The 25,020-nt window shown below is 43.2% G+C and overlaps 10 protein-coding genes across 10 annotated transcripts; 3 read left to right on the top strand and 7 right to left on the bottom strand.

Moving 5' to 3' along the window:
• Window positions 1–151: 151 nt before the first annotated feature.
• Window positions 152–2,315, top strand: C8R40DRAFT_1184206 (aryl-alcohol dehydrogenase; the record flags this gene model as incomplete). The annotated part of the gene is made up of 14 exons (XM_046232986.1): window positions 152–477; window positions 533–659; window positions 717–753; window positions 809–898; window positions 959–1,060; window positions 1,117–1,183; window positions 1,237–1,274; window positions 1,328–1,403; window positions 1,527–1,627; window positions 1,684–1,778; window positions 1,869–1,919; window positions 1,987–2,060; window positions 2,110–2,166; window positions 2,230–2,315. Exons 1-14 carry the CDS (start codon window positions 444–446, stop codon window positions 2,313–2,315), a joined length of 1,035 nt encoding a protein of 344 aa, XP_046087808.1. The 5' UTR covers window positions 152–443.
• C8R40DRAFT_112580 (uncharacterized protein) lies at window positions 2,226–2,993 on the bottom strand. Its single transcript, XM_046228997.1, has 2 exons — window positions 2,527–2,993; window positions 2,226–2,468 (listed from the first exon to the last, which is right to left on the bottom strand). Exons 1-2 carry the CDS (start codon window positions 2,828–2,830, stop codon window positions 2,386–2,388), a joined length of 387 nt encoding a protein of 128 aa, XP_046087807.1. The 5' UTR covers window positions 2,831–2,993; the 3' UTR covers window positions 2,226–2,385.
• On the top strand, window positions 2,568–4,494 carry C8R40DRAFT_112491 (uncharacterized protein). The gene is made up of 3 exons (XM_046228953.1): window positions 2,568–2,915; window positions 2,978–3,113; window positions 3,173–4,494. The coding sequence occupies exons 1-3, from the start codon at window positions 2,836–2,838 to the stop codon at window positions 4,328–4,330; spliced, it is 1,374 nt and encodes a 457-aa protein (XP_046087806.1). The 5' UTR covers window positions 2,568–2,835; the 3' UTR covers window positions 4,331–4,494.
• A 113-nt stretch (window positions 4,495–4,607) lies between these two features.
• On the bottom strand, window positions 4,608–5,603 carry C8R40DRAFT_1041839 (uncharacterized protein; the record flags this gene model as incomplete). Its single annotated transcript, XM_046224024.1, has 3 exons — window positions 4,608–4,661; window positions 4,769–4,928; window positions 4,981–5,603. The coding sequence occupies 3 exons, from the start codon at window positions 5,601–5,603 to the stop codon at window positions 4,608–4,610; spliced, it is 837 nt and encodes a 278-aa protein (XP_046087805.1).
• Window positions 5,604–5,700: 97 nt separating this feature from the next.
• Window positions 5,701–9,318, bottom strand: C8R40DRAFT_112591 (uncharacterized protein). The gene is made up of 11 exons (XM_046229002.1): window positions 9,117–9,318; window positions 8,977–9,042; window positions 8,882–8,924; window positions 8,501–8,829; window positions 8,152–8,449; window positions 7,886–8,088; window positions 7,321–7,834; window positions 6,920–7,261; window positions 6,581–6,867; window positions 6,358–6,535; window positions 5,701–6,298 (listed from the first exon to the last, which is right to left on the bottom strand). The coding sequence occupies exons 1-11, from the start codon at window positions 9,234–9,236 to the stop codon at window positions 5,799–5,801; spliced, it is 2,880 nt and encodes a 959-aa protein (XP_046087804.1). The 5' UTR covers window positions 9,237–9,318; the 3' UTR covers window positions 5,701–5,798.
• Window positions 9,201–10,469, bottom strand: C8R40DRAFT_1098364 (uncharacterized protein). Its single transcript, XM_046227804.1, has 3 exons — window positions 10,383–10,469; window positions 9,335–10,335; window positions 9,201–9,224 (listed from the first exon to the last, which is right to left on the bottom strand). Exons 1-2 carry the CDS (start codon window positions 10,439–10,441, stop codon window positions 9,405–9,407), a joined length of 990 nt encoding a protein of 329 aa, XP_046087803.1. The 5' UTR covers window positions 10,442–10,469; the 3' UTR covers window positions 9,201–9,224; window positions 9,335–9,404.
• A 4-nt stretch (window positions 10,470–10,473) lies between these two features.
• On the top strand, window positions 10,474–11,384 carry C8R40DRAFT_112204 (ribonuclease H-like domain-containing protein). Its single transcript, XM_046228843.1, has 6 exons — window positions 10,474–10,647; window positions 10,709–10,751; window positions 10,800–10,839; window positions 10,898–10,940; window positions 10,999–11,032; window positions 11,091–11,384. The coding sequence occupies exons 1-6, from the start codon at window positions 10,604–10,606 to the stop codon at window positions 11,313–11,315; spliced, it is 429 nt and encodes a 142-aa protein (XP_046087802.1). The 5' UTR covers window positions 10,474–10,603; the 3' UTR covers window positions 11,316–11,384.
• Window positions 11,385–12,085: 701 nt separating this feature from the next.
• C8R40DRAFT_1042247 (uncharacterized protein) lies at window positions 12,086–14,353 on the bottom strand (the record flags this gene model as incomplete). Its single annotated transcript, XM_046224064.1, has 14 exons — window positions 12,086–12,106; window positions 12,162–12,298; window positions 12,355–12,467; window positions 12,527–12,537; window positions 12,609–12,668; window positions 12,727–12,762; window positions 12,820–12,928; window positions 12,993–13,102; window positions 13,162–13,213; window positions 13,269–13,399; window positions 13,512–13,548; window positions 13,613–13,845; window positions 13,904–14,090; window positions 14,148–14,353. 14 exons carry the CDS (start codon window positions 14,351–14,353, stop codon window positions 12,086–12,088), a joined length of 1,443 nt encoding a protein of 480 aa, XP_046087801.1.
• A 1,409-nt stretch (window positions 14,354–15,762) lies between these two features.
• On the bottom strand, window positions 15,763–16,492 carry C8R40DRAFT_1068485 (uncharacterized protein; the record flags this gene model as incomplete). Its single annotated transcript, XM_046226020.1, has 3 exons — window positions 15,763–16,049; window positions 16,106–16,382; window positions 16,436–16,492. The coding sequence occupies 3 exons, from the start codon at window positions 16,490–16,492 to the stop codon at window positions 15,763–15,765; spliced, it is 621 nt and encodes a 206-aa protein (XP_046087800.1).
• Window positions 16,493–16,590: 98 nt separating this feature from the next.
• On the bottom strand, window positions 16,591–17,052 carry C8R40DRAFT_1042179 (uncharacterized protein; the record flags this gene model as incomplete). The annotated part of the gene is made up of 2 exons (XM_046224061.1): window positions 16,591–16,886; window positions 16,938–17,052. Coding segments are annotated over 2 exons (411 nt in total), but the record flags the coding sequence as incomplete, so codon positions are not given.
• Window positions 17,053–25,020: the final 7,968 nt, after the last annotated feature.

Below are 25,020 nucleotides of genomic sequence, written 5' to 3'. Positions count from 1 at the left end.
GGCACCATCATCATTCATACAGATGTTCACGTCGTCGTCAATATCGGTTTCAGTGGTCGAGTACTTAAAGAAATAGTTCAAGTTACACCGTTGCATCTCACATCTGAGAACTTACATACTTGATCCCGGTTGTCTTTTCGTAAGCAACGATGCGGTTAGCCTGTTTTTCAAGTTTATCAAGTGATCTTGCTCTTTCATCTGGAATTCACGAGAGCATTGCGTATGTTACGAACAGAGTACTGGGCTGACCTGACCTGGTCCTAGTAGGTGACCTAATATCGATGATACTCCTCCGACTCCGATCCGAACTTTTCTTTTTTTTCGGGATACTCCTCTTGTGGAATAAGATACGCGCGATTTTTTATTTTTTCTACACCTATAAAAAGCTCCAGATTGGGCCCTATGACTTCTGAGTCTCATTTTACTTGCCTCCAAGATTCGACATGTCTTCATCTCCTGCTAAAAAGATGACCTATGGTGTGTCTTGCGGCCATCCTCTGCATCAGTGTGTAGCTAATGTACTCCTGCTTAGCTCGCCTAGGGAACTCTGGGCTCAAAGTGTCCAAAATCATCCTAGGCACTATGCAGTACGGAAGTCCTGAGTGGCAACCATGGGTATTAGGCGATGAAGATGAGGCTATCAAACATATCGAAACAGCGTAAGGCTTTGACCTTCTACATCTCGCATTGGTTGTGGTTTACGCTTAGACGCACAGCTACAACGCAGGCATACAGACATTCGATACGGCTGATGTGTGTAGATTTTACAGCCTTGCTTCGGGCGAATGTCTTGAACGTTAAGATCTAGGTCTATTCGAATGGTCTCTCAGAGGTCATTCTAGGCAAAGCAATCAAGAAACTTCACCTTCCCCGCGACGAAATTGTTGTAATGACCAAGGTATACATTTGGACTACAACGGCGTTCCGTCTTATTCCAGCATCTCACGTATGCTCCCAGTGTTTTGGTGTCGTTGGGAAAACTGCCAGTGAAAACCTTATCGCAACTCGGGCAGATCCTGACGCAAATGGCTACGTCAACCAGTACGGCTTGAGTCGCAAGGTTTGCTTTTGTGAACAGTTGAAAATTCGCCTATATAACTTACATGAGTCTCAAAGCACATTTTTGCTGCAGTTAAGAACAGCCTGAAGCGCCTCCAACTCGACTACGTCGATGTGCTGCAGTGTAAGTAGGTGGATTTCCAGTTGTGATTATTCTCAACTCTCATATATCTCCAGGCCATCGTTTCGACCCCGATACTCCAATCCCAGAAGTGGTATCGTCGATTTTATAATGAATCATTCATCGCCGCTCACTCCTCTGAGGTAGATGCAAGCTTTGCACGATGTTGTACAGGCTGGTTATGTGCGCTATATCGGAATGAGCTCTTGCTGGGCCTGGCAATGTCCGTCGTTTTCTAACGATCTCTTCGTCTATTTTGTGCTGATAAGTTATTTGTGGCAGTTCATGCCATGCAAAGTGAAGCGAGTTCTCACTTTGTTCCTGCCTGTACTCACACATCCTGTAGATTATGCTATCAACAATAAATTGACGCCCTTCATCTCGATGCAAAATCACCACAATTTGGTATATAGAGAGGAAGAAAGGGAAATGTTCCCAACTCTCAAGGTGATATAATCATGTACCGGTTGATTGTAAAGCTCACTGACATGTGAATTCTCTAGTATTTTGGGGTCGGGGCAATTCCTTGGTCCCCTCTTGCTCGTGGCCTTCTGACTCGACCTCTGGATGTTCAGACCACACGAGGCTCCAGTGATTGGTGAGTTATCGCCTGTTATCGTTATCATCAATTTGAGCACAGTGTGAGAACATCCACTTGAACCTTTCTGATTCATTGTGCTACTTGTAGGTTCATCGGGAAATACACAGCCGCACTGGGAACAGAGGAGATCATAAAAAGGTCAGATGAGACAATGAAAACACGTTGCGCAAGCAGTGACTCATGCGAGTCATACTTCCTTTTTCAGAATTGAGCAGATTTCTACTAAGAAGAATATATCTATGGCACAGGTTGCGGTAGCCTGGAGCCTTGCGAAAGAAGGTGAGATCGCTACATTTGTATCCCTGGCATTGTAACAAAAGTGTAATAGGTGTCACCGCCTCTATTGTGGGCACCACAAGCCTTCGCAACTTAGAAGATATAATTGGTGAGCTTTTTGTTGTTCAAGGGATTACCTAGTGAACCAATCACGCCTGTTTCATCGCTGTAGCCGGAACACACGTCGTCCTGGATGCTGAGGAGATGAAGTTCTTGGAAGAACCGTACAAGCCCACAGAAGTCATTGGACATATGTAACAAGCCGTCTGTCACCTTTTACGAAGTGCTTGTATTCGATGTGGAACAAGGTAGACACGTTGTTGAAATATCAATTATATTGTGATCCCGTCCAGATGTAGACTTTAATTGTGTATTTTTCCATATGACAGTGATGATAAGCTGTGATAGGCACTGAGTTGGTCCTTCAACTCAATTTCTGAAATAAGCGCTTGAAGATAGGATATCCCACCTTGAACAACCCAAACTTTTGCCTCTACATTATAATAGCTCTGCCAGTGCATGTCCTTGAGTACTTTTGGAGGGATGAACTTGATTGATTGGTACTCAAGACGGAAGCGCGGAAGGCATGAGTTAGCCAGAGTCATAGAAGAGTTAATCCAGATTAAATCCGGATTTGAGCGCTTGATACCTTCGACGCGTGTCCTCATCGAGGCGTGCCCCCACAGAGGCAAAGAAGGTATAACAAACCTAATATCATTAAATAGAGCCGCGATCCTGTTATGAGAATTAATTTTCCCTCCCAATCTCCACATTCAGTATGCGCCCCTTCGACAGTTTCGATAGTTCCAGTTCCGAAGGTTGGATGGAATCGTTGCATAATTTTGACTCTTATTATAGGTCTGTATACCGTCACTTCCTTCATTGCTTATCGTTGAGACCGTAAACTGAAGCGTCTCTAGCCCACAAACACAACAGCCAATGCACGCGCTCGATGCTTTCTCCCAGAATACAGTATACTATTCAAATAGTGCACTTTTCGAAGAGACCACCGATTTCGTGAAATACCCCTATAAGCATTATGACATTGACGATGAAGTAAGTGTCGCAATCGGATGTTGTAAAATCGTCTAGGATGACCGATGGCGAATTTTCAGCTTTTGGATTTTTCATCCCCAGTATCAAGCTCTGCGTCTATGTTGTCGCCTTCTTCATCATCCGATTACTCTGTGCCGGAATCGTACTCGCCGACGAACAGTCCCCAAGGAAATTTTCCCGCGACTATGACCTGCTCACCTGCCGATATAATGCCTTCCACATTCTCTATCAACGATGAGTATCAGGAAGGTCCATCAGCCCAAAACCCATTGGAACTGAACACCTTTGACACTTTCTATAATAACCAAAGTCTTCGCTCATCGACCTCGGAGATTGACACTGCTGAGGGCTGGGTCGAAACGTCTTCCTGGTCTGTCAGACCCCCAGCTTCATTCGCGGATTTCTCAAATCCCCGGGCCGCGATTGATAAAGAGGAATTGTTGGTCCACCCTGCGGTGCCGATATCGCCACAGCAAGTTGACGATTTCTCCTCGTGTGCTACGACTACACAGAAGAAAACCGCCAAGGCCCACAGGCGGCGAAATAAGAAAGTTCAATCCCAGAGCATTGCTCCCCGCTTAGTCTCCTCGTCGCCTGCTGATTCCTATGTGGCCCGGTCACCTGTCTCGTCCATATCTCACAACTACCACCCGCTACATTCAGAATCATCGATTGATATCGTTCAACCACAGGCATCGACGTCTGCTGTGGTCTCGAATGTTCCTATCACACGAAAGAGAAAACGAAGCTATCAAGATGAAGATTTTTCCTACTATAATGTTGCCTCTCACCATCGGGCAGCAAAAGAACGAATTTCGTATTCGGAAGACGGTGTGGAATCTAATGACGATGATGACCCGGAATACATTAGTTGTCATGTCGAAGACTCGGAAGATGATGATTACGGAGGTAGCCAGAAGCAATCAGCTCGTACTAAGAGGAGCAGGGCTTCCACAAGCAACATTTCTGGTTCAGATCCTAGATTCCCGTGTCCAGCACCGGGCTGTAGACGTATTTTCAATCGTTCAGCCGATCAACGGCGCCACAGCGAGAGTGCACACGAGCACAGGAGGTTTCCCTGTATTTATTGTCATGCAGTCCTGTCCCGACATGATGCCCTGATAAGGCACCAGGTCAAAGCCAGGAGATGTGGAAGGAAGGCGCGCCAAGCACAAGGGAGAGTTCCTAACGCCTCTTTCGAGGCTGACGATGGCTGATATATGCATATCTCTATGTGATTTGCTTTTGCTTTTGCTTTGGAATCTGTTCGGATGTTGTTATATTTACTGGGTTTCGTGCTGTTTCGTGTTTTGTTTTCGATTTGATACCCTTGCGTCTGTACTGTTGCTTGTGTTTTGGGGACATTATAAGTGAATTTAGTGAATGAGGAAATACATCACTGAATACATGAGAATGACAATTAGAGATACAAGGTCTATGTGTAGGATAGCAAATACCGCCCGATTCCGGATGAAATAGATTATGATTACTGTGTCAGTCTTCATGGAGGTGAGATCCAAGAACTTTGTTCATTTTGAACATGTCTATCTGTGAATTCGGAAGGAGGAGTGACAGTGAAACGGTTCAACAAAATAAATGAGAGGAAGGGGAAGCGTCACTGTGGGTCATGAACAGGATACAAACATAGAACGCACCTTGTCAACATTGAATATCGCTCTCAGATTCTGGTCGCAGAGAATTTCTCGCCTGTTATCTGGGTTCTGTCGCTCATTCTCCTTTATATAAACCCACAGCTGCTTTACGACTTGGGGACGAGACAGTTTGTCCACTTGTAAGAGTGCAGCTAACGGTGCGCTATAGACATTCTCAGTTGTAGTCCAATCTCATTGAAATATGTATCTGATACCTCAGAGTATATTCTTTTGCAAACCCACCCTTAGCGGCGCCTCCGCCCGCGCGTTTCTTCTTCGTCTTCTTCCCTCCTTCCTCGCCAGTATCTTCATCGTCAGAATCAATTGTTGTAGCACTTTTCTTCTTCGATCTAGATTTTTTCGGAGTCCCATTCGCTGCACGACCCTTCCCTGTACTCCTTCTTGTGCTTGAGCGACCGTTGATTTCACTGGACAACTGCCGCGCTAGTTCCGCGTCGCTCAGTCCCTTCTTCGGCCCTTTCCTGGACTTTTTTGGCATGTGCTCAGCTTCATCATCATCATCATCAGCATCCTCCTCCTCCTCCTCTTGCTCCGCTTCCTCCTGATCCGAAGAGTTGTATCGCCTTGACGCGGTCACAGGTTCTTCAGGGGCGTCAATGACCTCTCCATTTTGTGCGGCACTCACTTCCCCGAAGACTCTCGTGATAACAGCATCGACGTCCAGCTTATTCGCTTTGACGAACTCGGGGGTTAAAGACGGATCCAGAGAAAGTAGTTCGCGTCGAACGCGCTTAGCGCTTATAGTTGTGAGATCAGTTCCAGGGGCTGACAGAATTTGGCGAACGAGCGGCTCTAAGTCATCAAAGCTGTAGCCCATGATTCCAATATGACTGTAGTAGATGTAGTGTAGAGACGATAAGATAGACTAAAGGATATCGTTTGTGGTTGGGGTAGAACCTCAAGCGTGAGAACTATGTACACTTCGCTGATTACATACCCGAAAATCTTCGTGCAAGCTATACTTCATGTCATTTGTTCTGAGCTCCGGTACATACTCTATACAATATATATATCACCTTAACATTGCCCACTCATCCCTAGCGGGATCCCCGGGAGCTGGAAACATTCCATTCCCCGCTGGAGCTTCGGGGACCGCTTCCTCTTGTTGTTGTTGTTGTTGTTGTTGTCGTTGCTGCTGATCATGACGCATCCTCCGCACTATCCGAGTTCGCACATAGATCAATACAGACACTGTCACACAAAGCATGACCAAGAGCATAGTCTCCGAATACTCGTCGTCGTCGTCTTCATCTGGCCGTAAGCCTGCATCCAAATAGTCCTCCCCTCCATATTCAGCCTCTCGTGCCTCTGCGTTTCGACGGTCCCGAGCCCATTGAATTGGGTCGTCTTCTTCTTCCACGCGAGACTGGCTGTTACGCCTACGATGAAACTCATCGCGAGCTTTTCCCAAATACCATGGGCCCTCGTCATCATAGAAGATTTGCTCTTCGGTTGATGATGGTTGATCGGACACGCTTTCCAACTCCCGTTCAGGTACTCTATCAATGTACTCTAATTCCATACGGCGATGTAAGCAAGCTGACAAGGTCAAATTGAGCCAAACAACGCACCCGATTGAATTTCTGAGTCATCTTCATCGAACCAGATGTTAAGACCACCTTTTCCACCTAATATAGTATGCCATATACTGCGGACATATAATTTTGCCAAGGAGAAAAAAACCGGCAGGTAAGCTTCTGAGTTCGTTTGTGCTGCTAAATCATAGTGTCTTTTGGCAAGGTGAAAATCCTGATCAAAATTAGACAATGCTAAGGATATATTCACGTCAATTACCTGAGGAACGCCAACGCCATTCTCATACATCCATCCCAAGTTCCACATCGCTAACGCACTCATTTGAGTATCGGCTGCTGACTGATAATATTTGGCTGCCTTCTCGTAACGGAAAGATTCCTTCTCATCTGGAACGCCCAAGCCATGATAATAGTAGTCTCCCACTTTAACCAGAGCATCAATATTGCGTTGTGCGGCGGCACGGGTCCATTGTGTAAGAGCAAGCAAAGCAGTATCGTTAGAGGGCGTCATTGGAGAAAAGCGCGTAAACCGTAAGATGCTTTTATCTGAATCAATCAAGATTACTATTTCGACCAATAATAAAAAACACGAATTTACCTTGGTCTAAAATATATCCCAGATTATTTTGTGCAATTTCGGATCCTCGTTCAGCAGCTAGCCACCACTTGAGGATAGCAATCTCCTTGCTTTCGTCGGTACCTCGTGCCCAGGCAACCTCTGCTTCCCTCAGAAAATCATCGTCCCAAGAACCTCGCTCTGCTATGATTTTGTAGAACGAAACTCCCATGGCACAGGAAGACGATGCGATATTTGAAGGCACCATGGGGTTAGTCGTTTGACTTGCATGGATCTGGCCAAGATAGTAGTACGCTTCAAAGGGAGAGCCAAGGCGAACAGCAGCTTCGAGATACGTGGTAGCAGAGACTATATCGCCTTGCGCTACATAAGTACGAAAAGATTCATTCGTGATGATTATAAACTCTAACTTAAATGCTCACCGAGATGAATTTTAGCAATGTTGACCTGAGCTTCCGCGAGGTCTTGATTCGCCGCTGCCATGAAATGATACATAGCCTTTTTTAAGTTGGGTTTGAGACCAGGTATTAATCCATCCCGCCAAATTATACCAAGACCATTATGACATTCTCGATCACCGTAAACTTCACCTCGTTCAAACCAGAGCTTCGCAATTATAGGATCCGCTTTGACTCCTTCGCCTCGCAAATACATTCGACCAAGATATGCAGCACTGGCTGCTGCGTGTCCTACTGGCAAGTTCTCGTCCCTTTGGACAGCTGCCGCTTTGTGCTGAAGTGGGTTGCTAGGATCGCGCGGCCAAACTTGGCGGGCGATCTGTTCAAAATAGTGTTTTGCTCGTGCAAAATCTCGCGGGATAGCTCCGACACCTTCACTTCCAGAACCAATTCCTCCTGGTGAAGCATAGATACTACCTTGGTAGTATATCTTTCCTAAACGGAGGGCAAAGTCTGTTTCACCTCGGTCTGCATTGAACTACAAAGGACGGAGTTAGATTATAGCTTAGAAGATGGTTCAAAATTTTACCAGGTAGTAGTCGAGAATATCTTCCCAAGTTTCACCAGATGCTCGCGAAGCGCCCGCCTTAATAGCGGCTCGATTAACATTCATACCCGTTGAGGCTACACTGGCTCCATATCCGTAGATTCCGCCGTCGAGATCAGACAATCGAGTGTGCGTTTGAGGCAGGGTTCTTCCACCCGGCGGTCCCGAGAGGAACTTGGCCATCGCTATGCTCCACCCAACAAAAAGATCAGAGAAGAGAAGAGAGAAATCGAACAAACTGGACTTACAGTGCTCGGCGGCATGCTCGTACCAATCTACAGCTCTTTTGCAGTCCTCCAAAGTTCCAATCCCGCTCCAATAACGATATCCTAGCGCCATCTGAGCACCTTTATCGCCCCCATTCGCAGCAAAGGTGTAATATAGCTGTGCCATAGACGGATTGACTTGTACAACACCATGATAACCAGTAGCGTAGAAGAAAGCTAGATAACTTTGAGATGTCGCGTTCCCGGTTGTTGCTGCATGTGCGGAGAAAGATTTGAACGCAATGTGTGGGTCAGCTATGAAATGAGGAGTTGGAGGAAACTAAGAGCCAAATAAGTATGGGAGCATTCAAGTGACAGCTGACCAACGCACCAAAGATATCTTTGCGTAGGTAAATAGCGCGTCCATATTCCCTAGTTCCGCAGAATGTTGCAATAAATCTACGACCTTGATAGCTTTGGGGTGTACATCTTCCGTTTGTCGTTTGGGAGTTGTTTGTTCCTTGTGGGATCCAAGTTTTTGCTGAATTTTGTAAATGATGCGATATATGCTGCCGATAGGTCCCCTTCCCTGGAGAGTGGGGATGAAAGAGAGTAGCGACTTTGAATTTGAGGCATGAGCTGTGGCATCGTATGTATATGCTGGTGGATGGGCTGTCAAAGTGGACAGAGTGTACAGAGCTTGTTTGTATGCTCTAAAAGCTATGTATATTCATTGACAACAATTGTATTGGGCTCAATACAGAAATCAAACCTTCTGCTGCCTGCTCATCATGCTTCTGTGTATCTGACACTGTCTGGCACAAAATCAGGATTGGTTTGCTTTGCCGTATTAATAAGAATACTGACCGAGGGTATATTGTCGCTTGCTGTTGTCCCTCCTTGTAGTGGCGTGTGCTGAGCAACCTCAGGTCCCTGAGAAATGTCATTGAAGAGGTATCGCAAAACTGGTATTAGTAGAAGAGCAGACTGAAATGTACACCACTCACACTCTGGGATGCTACCTCAGTGGTTGATTCTTGTGCATACGAGTTCACGGCAGCTAATGCGACCAAGCCAAACGCTAGCCAAGATGCTTTTCTCGCGCATGTTTTCTTCTGCGCCGCCATAGGTTTCACTAAAAAGCATAAATAGAGCAAGCTACCCGGTGGTGGTAGATGGTGGAGGACGTACGCAGAATTCAAGAGCGTGTCGCGGACATACTTACGTGTCAAAGCGCATGACAAAATGTACGTGGCGCCAATCTAATCTAATCTCATGCCAAAGGCCGTCTAATCCTATTCAAACTGTTTGACCAAGTTACACCAAGAAATACACTGTTCGCGGTATTTACATGTCGGTAGAGAAGCAATGGAGGCCTCTAAATTCTCTTTGTGAAAGTGATCTCCGCCAACAGCCCAGCTGGCTCGTAAATACATCCACAGAGCCTCGTGGTCTGCGTATCTACTCAATAGGGAGATAGCCTGCTTTGAGAGTTGGTCAAAGGAAAGATCAACGTCCGGCATCTCCTCATGAGTTTTTGTCAGCCCATAAAACCTGCGTACCAGCCTGCAGAGATGATGGGCAGCACTATAGTCGGAAAGATGATGCTCCATCCATCGAAGTAGCTGATTGGAGGCACGTGTGACTATTGGAAGATAATCGCCTTCTGCCATAGCGCAGCTCTCATAGAGGTTGTCCAAGCAATATTCCCAATGAGCCCAAGCATAATAGTTTCTCGGGTATGATTCACACCCCCTTAGAATAATCCCAAGTTCTTTCTCAAGCAATGGTGCAGGTATTGGTCTTGGACGTTCCCGATTATGGATATACTCGGTTTGGAAAAGCCATCGACGGTGATCCCATAAGATAGATTGTTTTGAGGCCTCTCGACTGGAAGATAGAAGAAGGGTCGAAAAATCTAGCTCTTGCTTCACAGACCAATGCGCTGCTAGGATGAGACGTTTACGCTGATTCAGGGCGGTCTGATGAGCGGGATTAGCGAGAAGTATGATAGAAGAAGCCTCAAGCAGGGATGTGGTCTCATGGGAAGATGGAGAGCACCTTGAGGATCGTAGACGAAATTGTTTGAGGAGAGAAAGAGCACATGGAAGAAGCTTGTATAAGAGCTTCTGAGGCAACCCTAAATGTCCATCAACGAGTAGGAAAGGAATTGCAAGATCTGTTTGCCATTGCTCTATCGTTCCGGGAAGCACTTCAACTGTAGCACTGGGAAATTTTAATATGCGGGGCTCAGCAGAGCGTTCGGAACTCACAGAGAAGTGTTGAGAGCATCAGTAATAGTAGTGATCGTTCTCATCTCATCGTAAAACATGGTGATGGTGGTGGTGAAAGACAGTTAGTGGCTGTGCTTCTATGTTCTTTCATTCTGCACTCAACAGTTTACGACCGGCTTTCATTCCGAACTCATATAGACGTTGCTTCAACACATATAGAGCTGCTACCAAGCGCAGGATGGGGTCAATCAAGCCACTTGATGCTGCAGCGGGTCCCATGGTCTGGATCGACTGCGAAATGCGAGTCGTATACTTATTTTCTCGTCGAGTTTCAAACAGTCGTATTGACGATATCTCCTTGTCAGGACAGGACTGAACCCAGAAAAAGACAAGATACTTGAAATTGCTGTGAGCGGCTTACGCGAAATGCATGTCTTGCATCTTATTTGCGTCTAGGTGCTTATAACCAATGGCAATCTCGAAATCGTAGACGAAGGCAAGACCTCCTCGAAAAGCATAAAGTAGTGTCTTAGCCGCTGATGTTAGTTTTGAAGGCGTGGAGTACGTTATTCGGACTGACAAAGAGATTCTGGATCGGTGAGCATTGGTTACATTCACGGTCGTTGGTTTTGAATTTCTAAGATGAACTATATAGAATGGACGAATGGTGTACGAAACAACATGGGAGTGTGAGTATCTAGTGCTATGAGAACCACGAGTCATACTGTTAAGAACATTTCCAACTAGTCCGGATTGACGAAAAGCTGTCTTGTTTCCCCTTATACCCGTGAATATGTCGCAAAGGCGGTACTGGCCTACGTGAAGAGATGGGTACCCAGTTCTCGAAACGCCGTTCTCGCAGGAAACTCGGTTCATGCCGATCGCTCGTTTCTGGTCAAGGAAATGCCGGAGCTCATAAATTGGCTTCATTATCGGTGTGTTATTTTGCTTGCGATCAGTTATTCAAATTAATGAGGGATGACATTTAGAATTGTCGGTGGGTCAATCTATCGTCAAAAACTTCACTCAACGGCTAACCCTTTCTTCGAGATGTATCTTCGATTAAGGTAAGCAGCACTGGGAATCCCGTTCAAGCGGATTTATCAATCTTTTGCCAGGAATTGGCGCGTCGCTGGTACAAAAATCCTTCTCAGCAGACACCGCGCCTCTATGAGAGCGACCATCGGTGAATATGCATCATCATATCTTTTATACTGTCGAATTGATATACTACGCACACTACCTCCTACGTAGGGCTTTGTCTGACATCCGTGGGTCTATCAAAGGTGGGACACCATTGGTATTTTCTATCCTTGAACTTATGGCGAACTCGCGCAGAGTTAAAATGGTATCGCGAGAATCTTTTCGTGCTTCCACAACCAATGCCTTCCAAGGCTGAAGACTATGACTCCGGACCTCCAACAATATATTAGATTGTGGTCCGTCAACCTTCAATATTTGATGCACGTCCTGTATTTGTCGCCAGTGCGTAACATGTTCGTAGACGTCCGTTGAATTTTATTCAGGAATTTAGTTGCCAACGTACATACTCAAAACGAGAATATGAAGTGACGAACATGTGGAAATAGGACATACGACCATTGCTTGGGGAGAGGACACCAGTGTTCAGACGTGTTCAGGAATGAGCTCTAGCGAGTCAAGAATAGTAATATAGTTAATGGGAAGGTACATAATAGATAATGACTGTATGTCGTTCGGGTCGGTAGGAGTAGTAATCGGGGTCAGAAGTCCCATAATGTTCCCTGTAAAAACCCGCTTCATTGAGCCTCGTATCTCAGTGGTGATAAGATCACTCACAAATGCAGGAATTCCCGCTTCCTTACAGCCTTCCATCATTTCCTTGTTACCGATCCAGTTTGAAGTGATGAAGACGATTTCAGCGTTCCAAGATGTGTAAACTTCTTTTATCAATTTCATTGTGTCTGGACGACCGCCTGATTGTAAGGTAAATCAAAAGCGTGTCTAATTGCATAATAAAGGTGCAACCAACCTCTCTGTTTTGAGTCCCAAAGGGTAACACGGCCCTCCAGATTATCATGAATCAGACCTGCAATTGTTGGACCAAAAGTCTTTTCCTGATCAGAACCAATCCAGATGAGATACCTGGATTTTGAGAGTTCCAATCTATGTTTGTTCGTTTCAACTATACCAAGAAAGCTCACCAATTTGGAGACTGGATTCAAGGAGTAACGATACGAGAAAGTTAGGATTGAATAAATCCCAGGCACCGGAATATGCTCGCACCTGCAAACACGTTGATAGTGCTGCGCCTAGCCCTGTTCCGGTACAAACTCGGATTCCTCTCTGAAATCATAGGTCAAGAACTCTAGAACGTCATAGAGGAGCAAAGAGCTAGCTATACCTTGTATAGGGTGGAGGTGTTGGAGACACCAGCGAACTGCAGAGGCATCAGGATCAGCTTGAGCGTCAACAGATATAAGAACGACAACTGTACTTTAAGCTGTCTGGTCCATATACGCGTCGGGGGATTCTGTATGAGCCCTTTCGTGAAATCTCCTTGAACTCCACAGATCAAATAATGGTATTTGGCGTCAACACCCTCCCTGAAGGACGTTTTCGCGTTTAGTCGAAGGATGATTACCGGTCGATATCGCGAATGCGACGTACGAGATGATCCCGAAAGCATGATACTCCATGATAGAACTTCGCGAAATCCTCGCTAGAAGCCCCTGTTGCATTCCACGTTCGAAACGTAGCACAGCGACCTTTGGCGAAGGCTAGAACATCATGTCGTTGAGAGTCAGATACGCCGAAAAACTGGGTGAAGAAGCCTTACAATCTCAACGTCGACCTTCACAGACCGGATTGTCAACCATGGCCAGAGGATTCTTATCAATTTCTTTGAGCGAACCGTCTAGATTTTGGAGAAGCGTATGGTCTTACAGGAAAGTCATCATGACTGCAAACCAAAAGTCCTGTTGTTCAACAAGATGCAATCCATTAGGATTCCAGGTGTGCGTGTCCAGGTCGTAAGTATCCCCGAGTACAATGAAAACCCATGCTGGTTCAACAAGCTCAAAATAGATAACAGGACATGAAGATTACCAGAAACATACTGCATATCAGTCCAAGCCTTGAGGGGTCCAGGTTTATCAGTCGAACCAAAAATACAGGAGAGAAAATCACGAACCATCCAATGAACCGGTGATGTCTTTCGAATACGCTGAATAGAGGTGCATCATGAGTCAATTTATCAGGCCAACCTCAATTCAAAAAGATGAGCCTACTTGTGGTGAGTATTCCGGACCCAAGGAAAAGCGGATAGTATGGACACAGCTATGGCTATATTTGTGACGACACCCATGGCTAGAACCGCATCGTGGGTATTTTTGTGGTTCATGAAGTTTATCACGACGCGGAAAATCAGCCACATGAATCCAGACGTCGCACATCCTGAATGAATACCGCCTAGATGCTGCAATATTGACGTACAAGCCAGTCGGAACGATAAGGGGGTCCACTGAAAACCTCTCCTTAGTTTATCGATAGGAACAGTGAATAATGACGTGCGGACTAACCTTGGCAAAGAGGGTATTTACGAATAGATACAAGAATCGACCGAATAATTCGTTCCGCATGAGGAGCGCTGTTTGTAAATTACCCAGGATGAACGCGCTAGTATAGTGTCGAGGATACTGCCAGACACCAGTCGCAGCAAGGATTAGACCAATGACGTTGAGGATGACCGTCAAGGTGTAGAATTTTCTGTGGAACCCAAAATTAGCACTGGATCAGAGGAAGTATACCATAAGATTATATCACCTGTAAGTGTTGAACCAAAGCTGAAACTTTAACCATTTGCTAACTTTGGGGCGAGGACTTGGCTTGGGTGGGTCTGGTTTACTGATCTCAGCCCCCTTAGATTTAGATACAGAGTCCGGAGAGCGAGCCTGTAAAGTAGAAGTATCTGATGGCAAACGCTTCAGCTCCTTGTGCGCAACATCCTTGATAGAGGCCGTGGAGGTCATAGTATCGAGAGTAGCCATGGATGATACATGCTCCAAAGTTCCCTTTTCGGCGTCATCGACAGTCCGTACAGTAGAAGACATTCTGATCAGGAGGGAGGAAGAACAAGGAGTGAGTGCCCGATGTTCGATTTTAGGATATGCTGCTTCTTATATTGTGTAAATGGGATTTGTTTGGGTACTGTTAGGATATGGGACCAATAGATACCGGTTGAGAATCGCCGACTCAGTACCAATATTCTTCCCGAAGTGTTAGCGAACGACTCACGCAGTGGATGAATTCCTCATGAAGATTATGTGTCTTAATCAAGGGAAACACCGAGCATTACGGCGAATGTTTGGTGGGCTGAACAGTGGCAAACTCAGAATGTCTATTCAAGCTGCCAAAATATTCAATTGGACAATTCGGGTTCGTGAAGGTATCGCTTGAAGTTCAAGCTGGGCCCTGAAATGTAAGTACATAGCCATGGAATCGGAAAGAAAATATTACTCAACTCGAGCAAAGTTTTTCAACTCCTGCTAAATGATTGTCATACCGTCCAGTCCGCATTCGTTCCTGGTCCCAACGATATAGGAACCTTGAGGTAAGTAATTCCTATCGGGAAGGACAGTCTGACAGACAGTGTTGAAGGTACACGTCTAACGTTCTTCCCTATACAACAAGTCTATGTGTGGACAAATTTTGACCCCCTGCCAAACAATTCCTACACATTACCAGAGCGAATCCTCCATTTACAACGAAGACCGCATAGTACACACGGGAAGTTCAACGAGATATGTCAATGTCACCGTATGAAAAAATGCGTATAGGGCACGACAATACAGCAAACAGGGAGCAGGTGGGAATCGTGGCCTTGTACAACCGCCAACCGTCCCTGAACTGTCCCTAGAGCTGTGCTTGTGTCGGAAACATTAAAATTCGCCCGTAAGCAGCAGTAAGCGCTCATAAACCCCATAATCGAACTGCCGATTATGCCGGATCCTAAACCTTCATAGAAAATCATAAGCATTCTTTACTAATTGAGTAGCATAAGCGCTCTTAAGCCTTGTGCGAAGGCAAGCGCTTATAAACCCTTTAGAAGATATATTAATAAATATATCGGCACTCAGGCGCTCATTCTCTTTCCATTGTGCTTTATTCATTTCATCGAAGACAAGTACTTACTGTATTACATAATCAAACTGATACTGGAGAGGAAAACTTATTAGTAGTTATAATGGGGAATCGAACTCAAGACATTACATAGATACAATCACAAACTATCAAATACAATATTACCACTACACTAAATACACATTGTTATAAAAAACCCTTCAGTTAATATATCATGTGTATCACTCAGGTACGGTTTGCTCAGTTTTTACTTATATACATCTTTGTGAGCTTTCCTATTGATATGACTATGAATGTTCTATACTACCTGTTTCCGGTTCCGTGTGGTGCGGACTGGAGCTGGTGCTGATGCCTTTTGACTTTGGATTTGACTATCACTGCGACTGCGACCCCGGCCCTGACCCCGACTCCTGCCCCGACCCCGACCCCGACCACGATCCTGAACATTACCATTGCTCATGTTCTGAGGAATCTCAGTTAAATTGTCCTCAGGAGGCCAGCTTTCGTCTATATATTCAACCTCCATTGCGGTGAATTGAGTGGGAATTAAATCTGTGTCAATATTAATCGGAATGCTGGGAAGTGCTAAGATAAAATGAACATAAGTAGACAAAGGTTAAAGAAGATAAGTCTATACATACATGATGTATCTGCAGGGCGTGAATCAGCAAGTCTGATTGCCAGCAATGCCTGAGTAACCGCATCATCTTCGTGGTCATCATTTGTGGAACATACTGCTGCTGATGGCATTCCCAGAAAAACACGCTGATTGAAAAAGGAATAGAGCTGCTTGATATAGTTGGTGCCTTTTGAGCCATTTAAGAATGCACGATACGAGTAGAAGTTCTTTTTATAGTTTAATTGCGAATTTTTGCCAATGGGAACAAACTCGGTGTCGTCTGAAAGAAGAAATCGCACCTAAACAATAAGTTAATTAATGTTGAGCTTATTCAAATGCAGCGTAAACACACCAGAATTGCAGATAGTGCAATAGATGAATCATTGACACTTTTCACGCCCCAAAGCATCCCAGTGAGTGACGATCCATAATTGAAGGAATATTGGTCAAGAGTAAGAGATTGTTTGTTAAAAAAGATAGCGCGAAGAATCTACATACATTTGAGCTCTATATAGATATATTAATCAAGGAAATATGCACCTTCGGTTGAAAATCATTTATGAACAATTTTGTATCATCGCGAATTCCATTGGGATAGAATATAGGGGAAAATATATCATTTACAGCTGAAGATCCGGGAAATTCAAGCTGAAGTCTTAATGTTGTGGAATTCTGGCGCAACAAATTTGCTTTGGTTACCCATACAGCAGCCTCGACATTGATGCCTTGCATGATAATGGAAGCACACTCGCGCGTATTGTATGCAGGGCTGAACTCCGGCCTTGCTTTGCTTGTTGTAGAAACTTTGGAAGTCAAAGCATATTAGTGCCAACGTGAAAAGATTCAACAAGCACATACAGATTTTTGGAATGGACTATACTCTGCTGCTTTTTTGCGAAGATCTCGGTCATTCAAATACAGATGGAGCTCGTTTATAAGACCAGCCTCAAAAGCACTTTCATCCTTGAATCATTCCGGTGACACGCCTAAATTTTGGCTAGACATCTATGCTGTGAATTGTGACATTTTCACGTATAGATTTGTATCGAGAGGACTGTAATTGAGACCCAGATTGACAGTCAAAGTCAATACTGAATCAGTCTAATAAGTTGAAGGGACCATATACCCATACTACCACAAGTTGGTTAGTTTACCCATCCCCGATACTACCTACGGATAGCAGTCTACCTGTTTGTCAAGCAGGATTATACCAGACTCGGACTACATCCGAAGGATGACCATTCACGTATGACATACCAAGGGTATTCTTATTGGACCTTACACTGGCAGGAGTTTGGAAGAACTTACTCAAGTGACCATGAACCGAGGATTGACTCGAAATGACTTTCTAGAACTCAGGAATTATCAAATACTCCTTCTAGAACAAGATCATGCATTAATCTAAAGGACTGCGATTTAGTCTAATAGACCAATCAAGTTGCATGGTTGAGGAAAATGACTAGAAGAACGATCGAAGTACTGCGAGGCTCCGAAGACATATCAAATGAATGTCAAAGAGTCCTGACGTAGAAAATATTGAAGAATGCAATTAAATGAATACTATGTGTAACTCCCTTGATTGAGTATAGGCACAATGAGTGTCTATTGAAAGAGAGAAGCAATTAGTTTAATCCAGATGAATCAGATTGATAGGATTAGAATCGAGGAGAGCTGATTTGCCTCCGGACGAGATGACAAACGATCGAAGTAAGTGTTGAACCGCAATGACAGTTGAACACCATTCGAGTCATTCTCTAAAAACAATTAAATTAAATGAATATTGAAGTACCTACCTATGTTTGGAGGTATACTAGAATCTTGGAACCAATATGGACCAAATAAGGACATGTAGATTCAAATTAAATGGTATCTGACTGAGTGTAGAAGTTTCCTTGCGGTTCCGAACGTTTATTGTATTAAATTAATTGTACTATGCGACTCTATATTCTGTATGTATAAATAGCGATCCGATGTATCTGGAATACAAGTGATTTTGGGACGACGTTGCAGTGCTAATCCGTAAAAAGGAAAGACACACTCCCGCCAGACTGAAACCTCTTCGCTAGCAGCCATTCGGGCCCGGCACTTGTGAGTATAGGAACGTCGTGTTCTGCTCCTTGTGACTGCGAGAAGTCTATCCAGTTGTTGGGTATTCTTCGAACTTAGGATCAGTCGTTGGTCTTAAGGGCAAATCACGCTGTGTGGTTGTGCCAGCACATAGTTCTAGCCCTCCGTAGGGGTCTGTGTGTTTCGGTTTTAATTTACTTTGATTCAAACCCCCAATTCTTGATATACCCAAATCAATACAAACCAAAGCACAAATCGTGCTGAATCTACCTTGATCAAAGGAATATATCGAACCCTTAGAACGATTCAAATTGATTGATCAAAGCTTCGTGCTTAGCTCTCAAAGCTTTGCGGAACCTTTGCCAACGCTACCCCTTGCTATTAAATAAATTTGATAGCAGTGAACTCGCATATTGTGTATTAGATTGGTTGGTTGGAGTGCCCATTAGATTCCTTCCTTTCTCTTTCACACAAAAACGAGGCAAGCTCGTTATCTGGAGCCCACCGCGAGGGGTGGTTTTGAAGCTACATTTAGCTTGATAAATTAAATTGAACGTTTGTTTGGATTATATTCGATTATTTGGTAGAAGTGTGTTGATCTTTGTGATACCATTTCTGTGAACTGTCAACATTAGTTCATCAGGAAAACCGCGTACTTCGAAGAATTCGGAGAAAGCAGGAGTTTTGACACCGGAAGAATATCGTAAAGCAGGAGTTGTATTCGGGAGATCTACGTTCGGCACATCAGCTCGAACATCCCTATTAAATCCTACGAACGAATCCAGTCGTCCATCCTCTTCTCAAATACCGACAGAAGAATCGCGTGGAAGTTCTGTTTCTAGAGGAACAGGATCATCTATATCTCGAGGAAGACTTACATCTTTGCCGAGGAATCTGAAGAAATCTAATCTCGATCCGAAAAGAAAGAGAAAAGAAATTAATCCGATTGATATTGAAGAAGATATAATTGAATTGATTGCTCCAGAGTCAATTTCAACATCTTCTACGTCGATTGAATCAACTAGATTGATAGATACGTTACATCAGACTATCTCTCAAACAAGTAATACGATTGAACCAGTCAAAATGACTACCAATAATTATGGAATGCCTGCGTTGTCAGCTGAAGCTAAGGCTGAGATTGATAAAGCCAGTGCGAAACTTCCAAGAAAGTATAAGACAGCACCATTATTCGATATAACTGATCCAAGTCAAATGATACCATGGTTCGAAGCTACTGAAAGCATATTTGAACATGGAGGAATTACATCTGACGAGGCTAAAGTGAGATTAGCTTTAGAATGGACGTCTTATAAAACGAGACAAGCATTAAGAGTCTTTGATTCGGTGAAGAAACCGAATTGGGATCAATTTAAAAAGGATCTAAAGAATATGTTTCCGCAATCTGTAGGAGACGAAAGAGGATCTAGATTATTGCTTGAACAATTGGTCCATCAATTTAATCCAATTGATGCAGGTGAACAGGAGAAGATGAGAATCTTCAGACTCCTCTTCGATGCTGAAATGAAAAAGCTGATGGATGAACCGAAAATGATCACAAACAGTGATGCAGTAAGATTGTTCTTGGCACCTATGACTCCCGAAGTAAGGAGAGGCGTGCTAGAAACAGTTGTGAAAGATGTATCAGTTACTTCTATGTCAGATAGACGAAAGGAAGACCCTTTTAAGATTGACGAAGTAATGAATGCGGCCGAGAAGTATATGATTGGGAGTTCATTTGATAACTACTATCAAACACTTTCCATTGCTTCTTCGAGCCCACCAATTAATAACCCTAATTCATTTAGTAGGGGACACATTAATTTACCGTTTGCTGCAGATGTTCCCAAGACAGATAGGAACTATCTTCAAGCATTGAAACCCAAAGTAGAAGACGAATTTAAGGATCTTCTGGGAATTAAATTAGAAAGTTTGATCCCAAGGGAATTAACGGAGGAACAACAGCAGATGGTTGCGTTGAATAAAGACCTCATGGAGGCAAACATGAAAGAAATTAGAGCTGTGAAGTCATTACAGTCGCACTTCAAAGAAGGAGCAGACATTATGACGCAGTTAACAGCAGTAATGGCACAGATGGCCAAAGAAAATGCTAAAGGAATGATTAATTCGATACCACCGAGTGGTCCCTCGAATCAATCTAATAGATTTGAAAGAAATACGACACCGAGAAGTTCGAATGGAACTCAGTGGGCATGTTTCTTGTGCAAGTCGACAGATCATTTTATGAATGAATGTCCACACTTGCTGGAATTTACGAAAAGAGGTTGGATGATGCCTGAAGGAGGTGACTCGAAGCGTTACAAACTAAGAGACAACGCTAGAATGCCTCGAGACGATCCAAATGTACCTCGTTACAAGAAAATTGAACAAATGGCGAAAGACTTGGGATGGGATCGTGCTGAATCCTATTTTGCAAACATGGAAGATGACGAAGATGATAAAGTCATGGACCAGCAGATGAATCCTAACGTCAATCTAGCTGTTTGGATGACAAGAATAGAGGAACTATCAGATAGACTTGGGAATTTGGAAGCACACCGAGAAGATGATGTCCGTGTGTTCAACCAAGATAGTTCAAATGGAAAAAAATAAGTACTCCAATGAAGGAGCAGGATCGGTCCATGAGAACTTTAAGATCCAATGCTGTAGCTCCGGAGGAAAGTGAGAAAGCAAAACGAAATCAATTTAATGAAAATACGAAAAGATTAGTATTTGATGGGGTGCATATACCCAAGAAACCAGGTTTAATACCAGGGAAATTGGTTGAAACGACCAATGGAAATCAGAAAACAGTAAGATTTGAGGCTCCAAAGTCCATAGATCGGCCTTTGAAGAAGCCCTCAGTCACGATCGAAGATGTTGATGAATCTGATGACGAGGATACTATTAAATTAATTCCTTCGTCAAGACCAACGAATCAAATTAATAGCGAACATAGACCATATGATCATGTTCAACCTAGGACGTATCGTCCTATTCAAATTAATACACCTACGAAGGTACCAAGAGACCAGACGAATCAAATTGATAGTCATGGATATACTCCAGCCTATAAAATTAGGAATGAAGTCTCGAGACCAGGTAGTAGAAGAAGATATAGCAAAGAAGATATTCGATGCTAAAGTTGATTTGAGTACAGAAGAATTAGCAGCTTTATCACCTGCTATCAGAAAGATTATTATGCGCAAGATACGCAATAGGAGAGTCCGTCCAAGGACTAAAACGAATAACTACGTATCAACTTTATCCGAAGATGGAGAAACTGAAATTTTGGATGATCCATCTAGGGTACAGATGATTGATACATGCATTAGAATTGAGATCTTTGGCAGGATCAGACGGATATGTTTGAAGTCCTGACTGAAAGTCGTAATGACATTCCTGTGGGATCTATAGTGCAGAAAGACATTGTGGAAAGTTTTCTACGAGACCTTTCCATTGATGATGAACGAAGGAACATTGCCATAGTTGCTAATCAGAGTGTGGCATATGAAGACCATAGTGATCATCCAGTGGTAGTAGCGAATCAATCAAATGGACTACGTGCTGTTACTCCTGAAATCAATAATAAAGATGAAGAGATTGAAAGTGTATTGGACCAAGGTTCACAGATTGTTGTGATAGACCAATTGATAGCTATAGGTCTAGGAATTACTTGGGATCCAGAATTCACGATCAGAATGCAAGATGCAAGTGGAAAATTAAACCAAACTCTTGGTTTAGCAAGAAATATTCCATTTAAATTTGGTGAAGTTACGGTGTACTTACAGCTACACGTACAGAATAAAGCGCCATTTCAAGTGTTATTAGGGAGACCTTTTGACGTCTTGGTGGAAAGTGAAATTAAGACCTTTGGAAACGGAGATTCCGAGATAACAATCAGCGATCCGAACTCACACAAGAGGGTTACTGTAGGAACCTATCCTCGTGGCCAGAAAGGTCGAAACATTCAAATTAATACTTCACGATATAATGAACCAAAGAATGTAACACCTGATAATGAAAAATCGACAGGTGAAAATGATTTAAAAGGAAATTTTCATTCCTCGATGAGTTGAGTAGCGACCAAGGAGAGGATGAATACGCTATAAGCTTCCACTTTGATGAAAAGCAAAACATCGTATTAGATGGATACAAATGATGTGAACAAGAAACGTTCTCTAAGAAGGAGCTTTCTGAAGCATATGTTCTTGCATCTAGGGAACATTTGAAATCTCAAGATGAGCAAGCTGAAGAAATAATTGATTGTTACCTTAATCAAAAGACGATTGGGGATAAACAAGTATTCTGTGTATGGAGAGATGGAGTTTTAGGCGAATTTGACGATCAATTGAATAATGAACAATTCAATTTAAATCCTATAAAGTCGTTCTTCCTTCAAAATGGAAGGATCAAGCCTAAACCCGTACGAAAGAAAGTTCAGAAGAGGCGATTTGTCGAACCTATACTGCAAAAATTTAGTTTGGGGGAGAATTGCGATAAATCTGAATCCACAGAAACCACACAGAATCAATGTAATAACGAAAATACCTCTGAAACGATCAGAGATGATAATTGGAATAAACCTAAAAACTCTCAAAGAACTAGGAAGAGAATGGTTCGATATGAAATACTCAAAAGAGGAACTGAATCATTCCAAAGATCTCAACCGAGTTTTGAGAAAGTAAGATATGAGTCGAGGCAACGAAAGAAAGGAAAAGCCCAGGACTCGAAGGACAAGAAGGAGAATGTTCAGGCAGATGTACTGAATGAACCTCCAACAAACAAACTTGAAGAACGTATTAAATTGAATCAGCAGGATAGATCTCCTATCAATTTAATAGATGAAACGAATAAACAAGTGGATAATGAAGCCATAGGAGTCGAGAAACCAATCAACTCGAACACAGAAGAAGTGTTTACGAAGTATAAACCAGTTGATAAAAAGGTTAACCCTATAAAGGCGACGTTACCAGATGAATTTCGAATTGAAAGACACATTCATGGTGATCCGTTATTGGAACTACCTGAATTGTCGAAACATCCTAAACCGTTTGTTCCTACGGGAAGATATACGGAAGAAAGGAAAGAGATTATAGATAAGAATCATCCTGAAGGATTTTTATGGGAACAAGAAAGAGATCTTATGCACGAAATGATGTGTAAACAGGAAGCAGGTTTTGCTTGGGAACCAAGTGAAGCTGGGACCTTTAAAAATGAATTCTTTCCACCTGTGAAAGTACCTGTAATTCCACATGAACCGTGGGTTGAAAGGAATATACCTATTCTGCCAGGTATCTTCGAGGATGTGTGCAAAATAATTAAAAGTAAAATTGACTCAGGAATATACGAACCATCGAATGCTAGTTATCGTTCGAAATGGTTCTGTGTCATTAAGAAAGATGGCAAGAGTCTACGATTAGTACATAGTTTGGAACCTTTGAATAAGGTTACCATCCAACACTCAGGCGTACCTCCTGCAACTGCAGATCTAGCAAGATCCTTCAGTGGAAGATCTTGTGGAGGAACCTTAGATTTATATGTTGGATATGATGAACGAGAATTAGATCAATTGTCTAGAGACATGACGACGTTTCAAACGCCGTATGGACCACATAGGTTAGTAAAACTACCTATGGGGTGGACGAATTCTGTACCTATATTTCACGATGATGTGACATATATTCTACGACATGAAATACCACACGTAACAATTCCTTACATTGATGATGTACCTGTAAAGGGACCATCAACTCGATATGAATTACCAGAAGGAGGTTACGAAACTATTCCAGAAAATCCTGGAATTAGACAATTTGTTTGGGAACATTTCCAAAATATGAATAGAGTAATACAACGAATGAAATATGCAGGTGGAACCTTCAGTGGAACCAAAGCGTTTCTTTGTTGTGAGGAAACAATTGTCGTAGGACATAGATGTACCTATGAAGGCAGTATGCCCGAAGAACATATTGCTCAAGTAGTCCTAGAATGGCCTTCATGTCGTGATAAGACTGAGGTTCGAGCATTCTTAGGGACTGCAAGTCAATTGAGAATGTTCATTGCGAACTTTGCTAAGAAAGCAGCTCCTTTGACTAAGTTGACAAGTAACGTTCCATTTGAATGGAATGAAAAATGTGACAAAGCAATGGACGAATTAAAGGATGGAATCCGAGACTGTCCAGCTTTGAGACCAATTAATTTTGATTGGGATGTTTACTTAGCAGTGGATACCTCTTACAAAGCTGTGGGATGGTATATCTATCAAATTGATCCGACTGAAAAGAAGAAGTTTTTCAATTACTTTGGATCAATGACTTTGAATGAACGTGAAGCACGATTCTCGCAATCTAAGAGAGAATTGTATGGCTTGAAATTAGCATTGGAAGCTAGTTATTATCATGTCTATGGATGTAGACGTTTAACAGTTGAAACCGATGCAAGTTATATTAAAGGCATGTTAGACAATCCTAGTTGTGGTCCTAATGCAACCATAAACCGTTGGATTGAGCATGTACGAAACTATCACTTTACATTAATCCATGTAAAAGGTGCAACCCATGGTCCTGATGGATTATCACGAATCACACCTGGTGGATGGCAAACAAAACGTCCAGAATTAAATCCAGAAGATTACGTTGATGAGGATGGTGGGGAACCAATTAATTTTATTATGGGAGATGGGGAAACGGAAGAGCCGTATCAATTTGATGACTTCAAAGATCAAATTGACCCTAGAAGTGGTTACTTATACGAAACAGCTCAAGAAGCTGATGATATTGAATTAGATGTACAAGAAGCTCTTGATGAAGAGCGCAGCTACGAGATTCGTAGGAACCACATGTTAGAATCCAAAGACGCAACATGTGA

This window comes from Lentinula edodes (genome assembly GCF_021015755.1).
Source record: "Lentinula edodes strain Le(Bin) 0899 ss11 chromosome Unknown C8R40scaffold_12, whole genome shotgun sequence".
Taxonomy (NCBI): Eukaryota; Fungi; Basidiomycota; class Agaricomycetes; order Agaricales; family Omphalotaceae; genus Lentinula; species Lentinula edodes.
The sequence above is the reverse complement of the archived record's forward strand: the minus strand, read 5'-3'. Positions and strand labels throughout refer to the sequence as shown.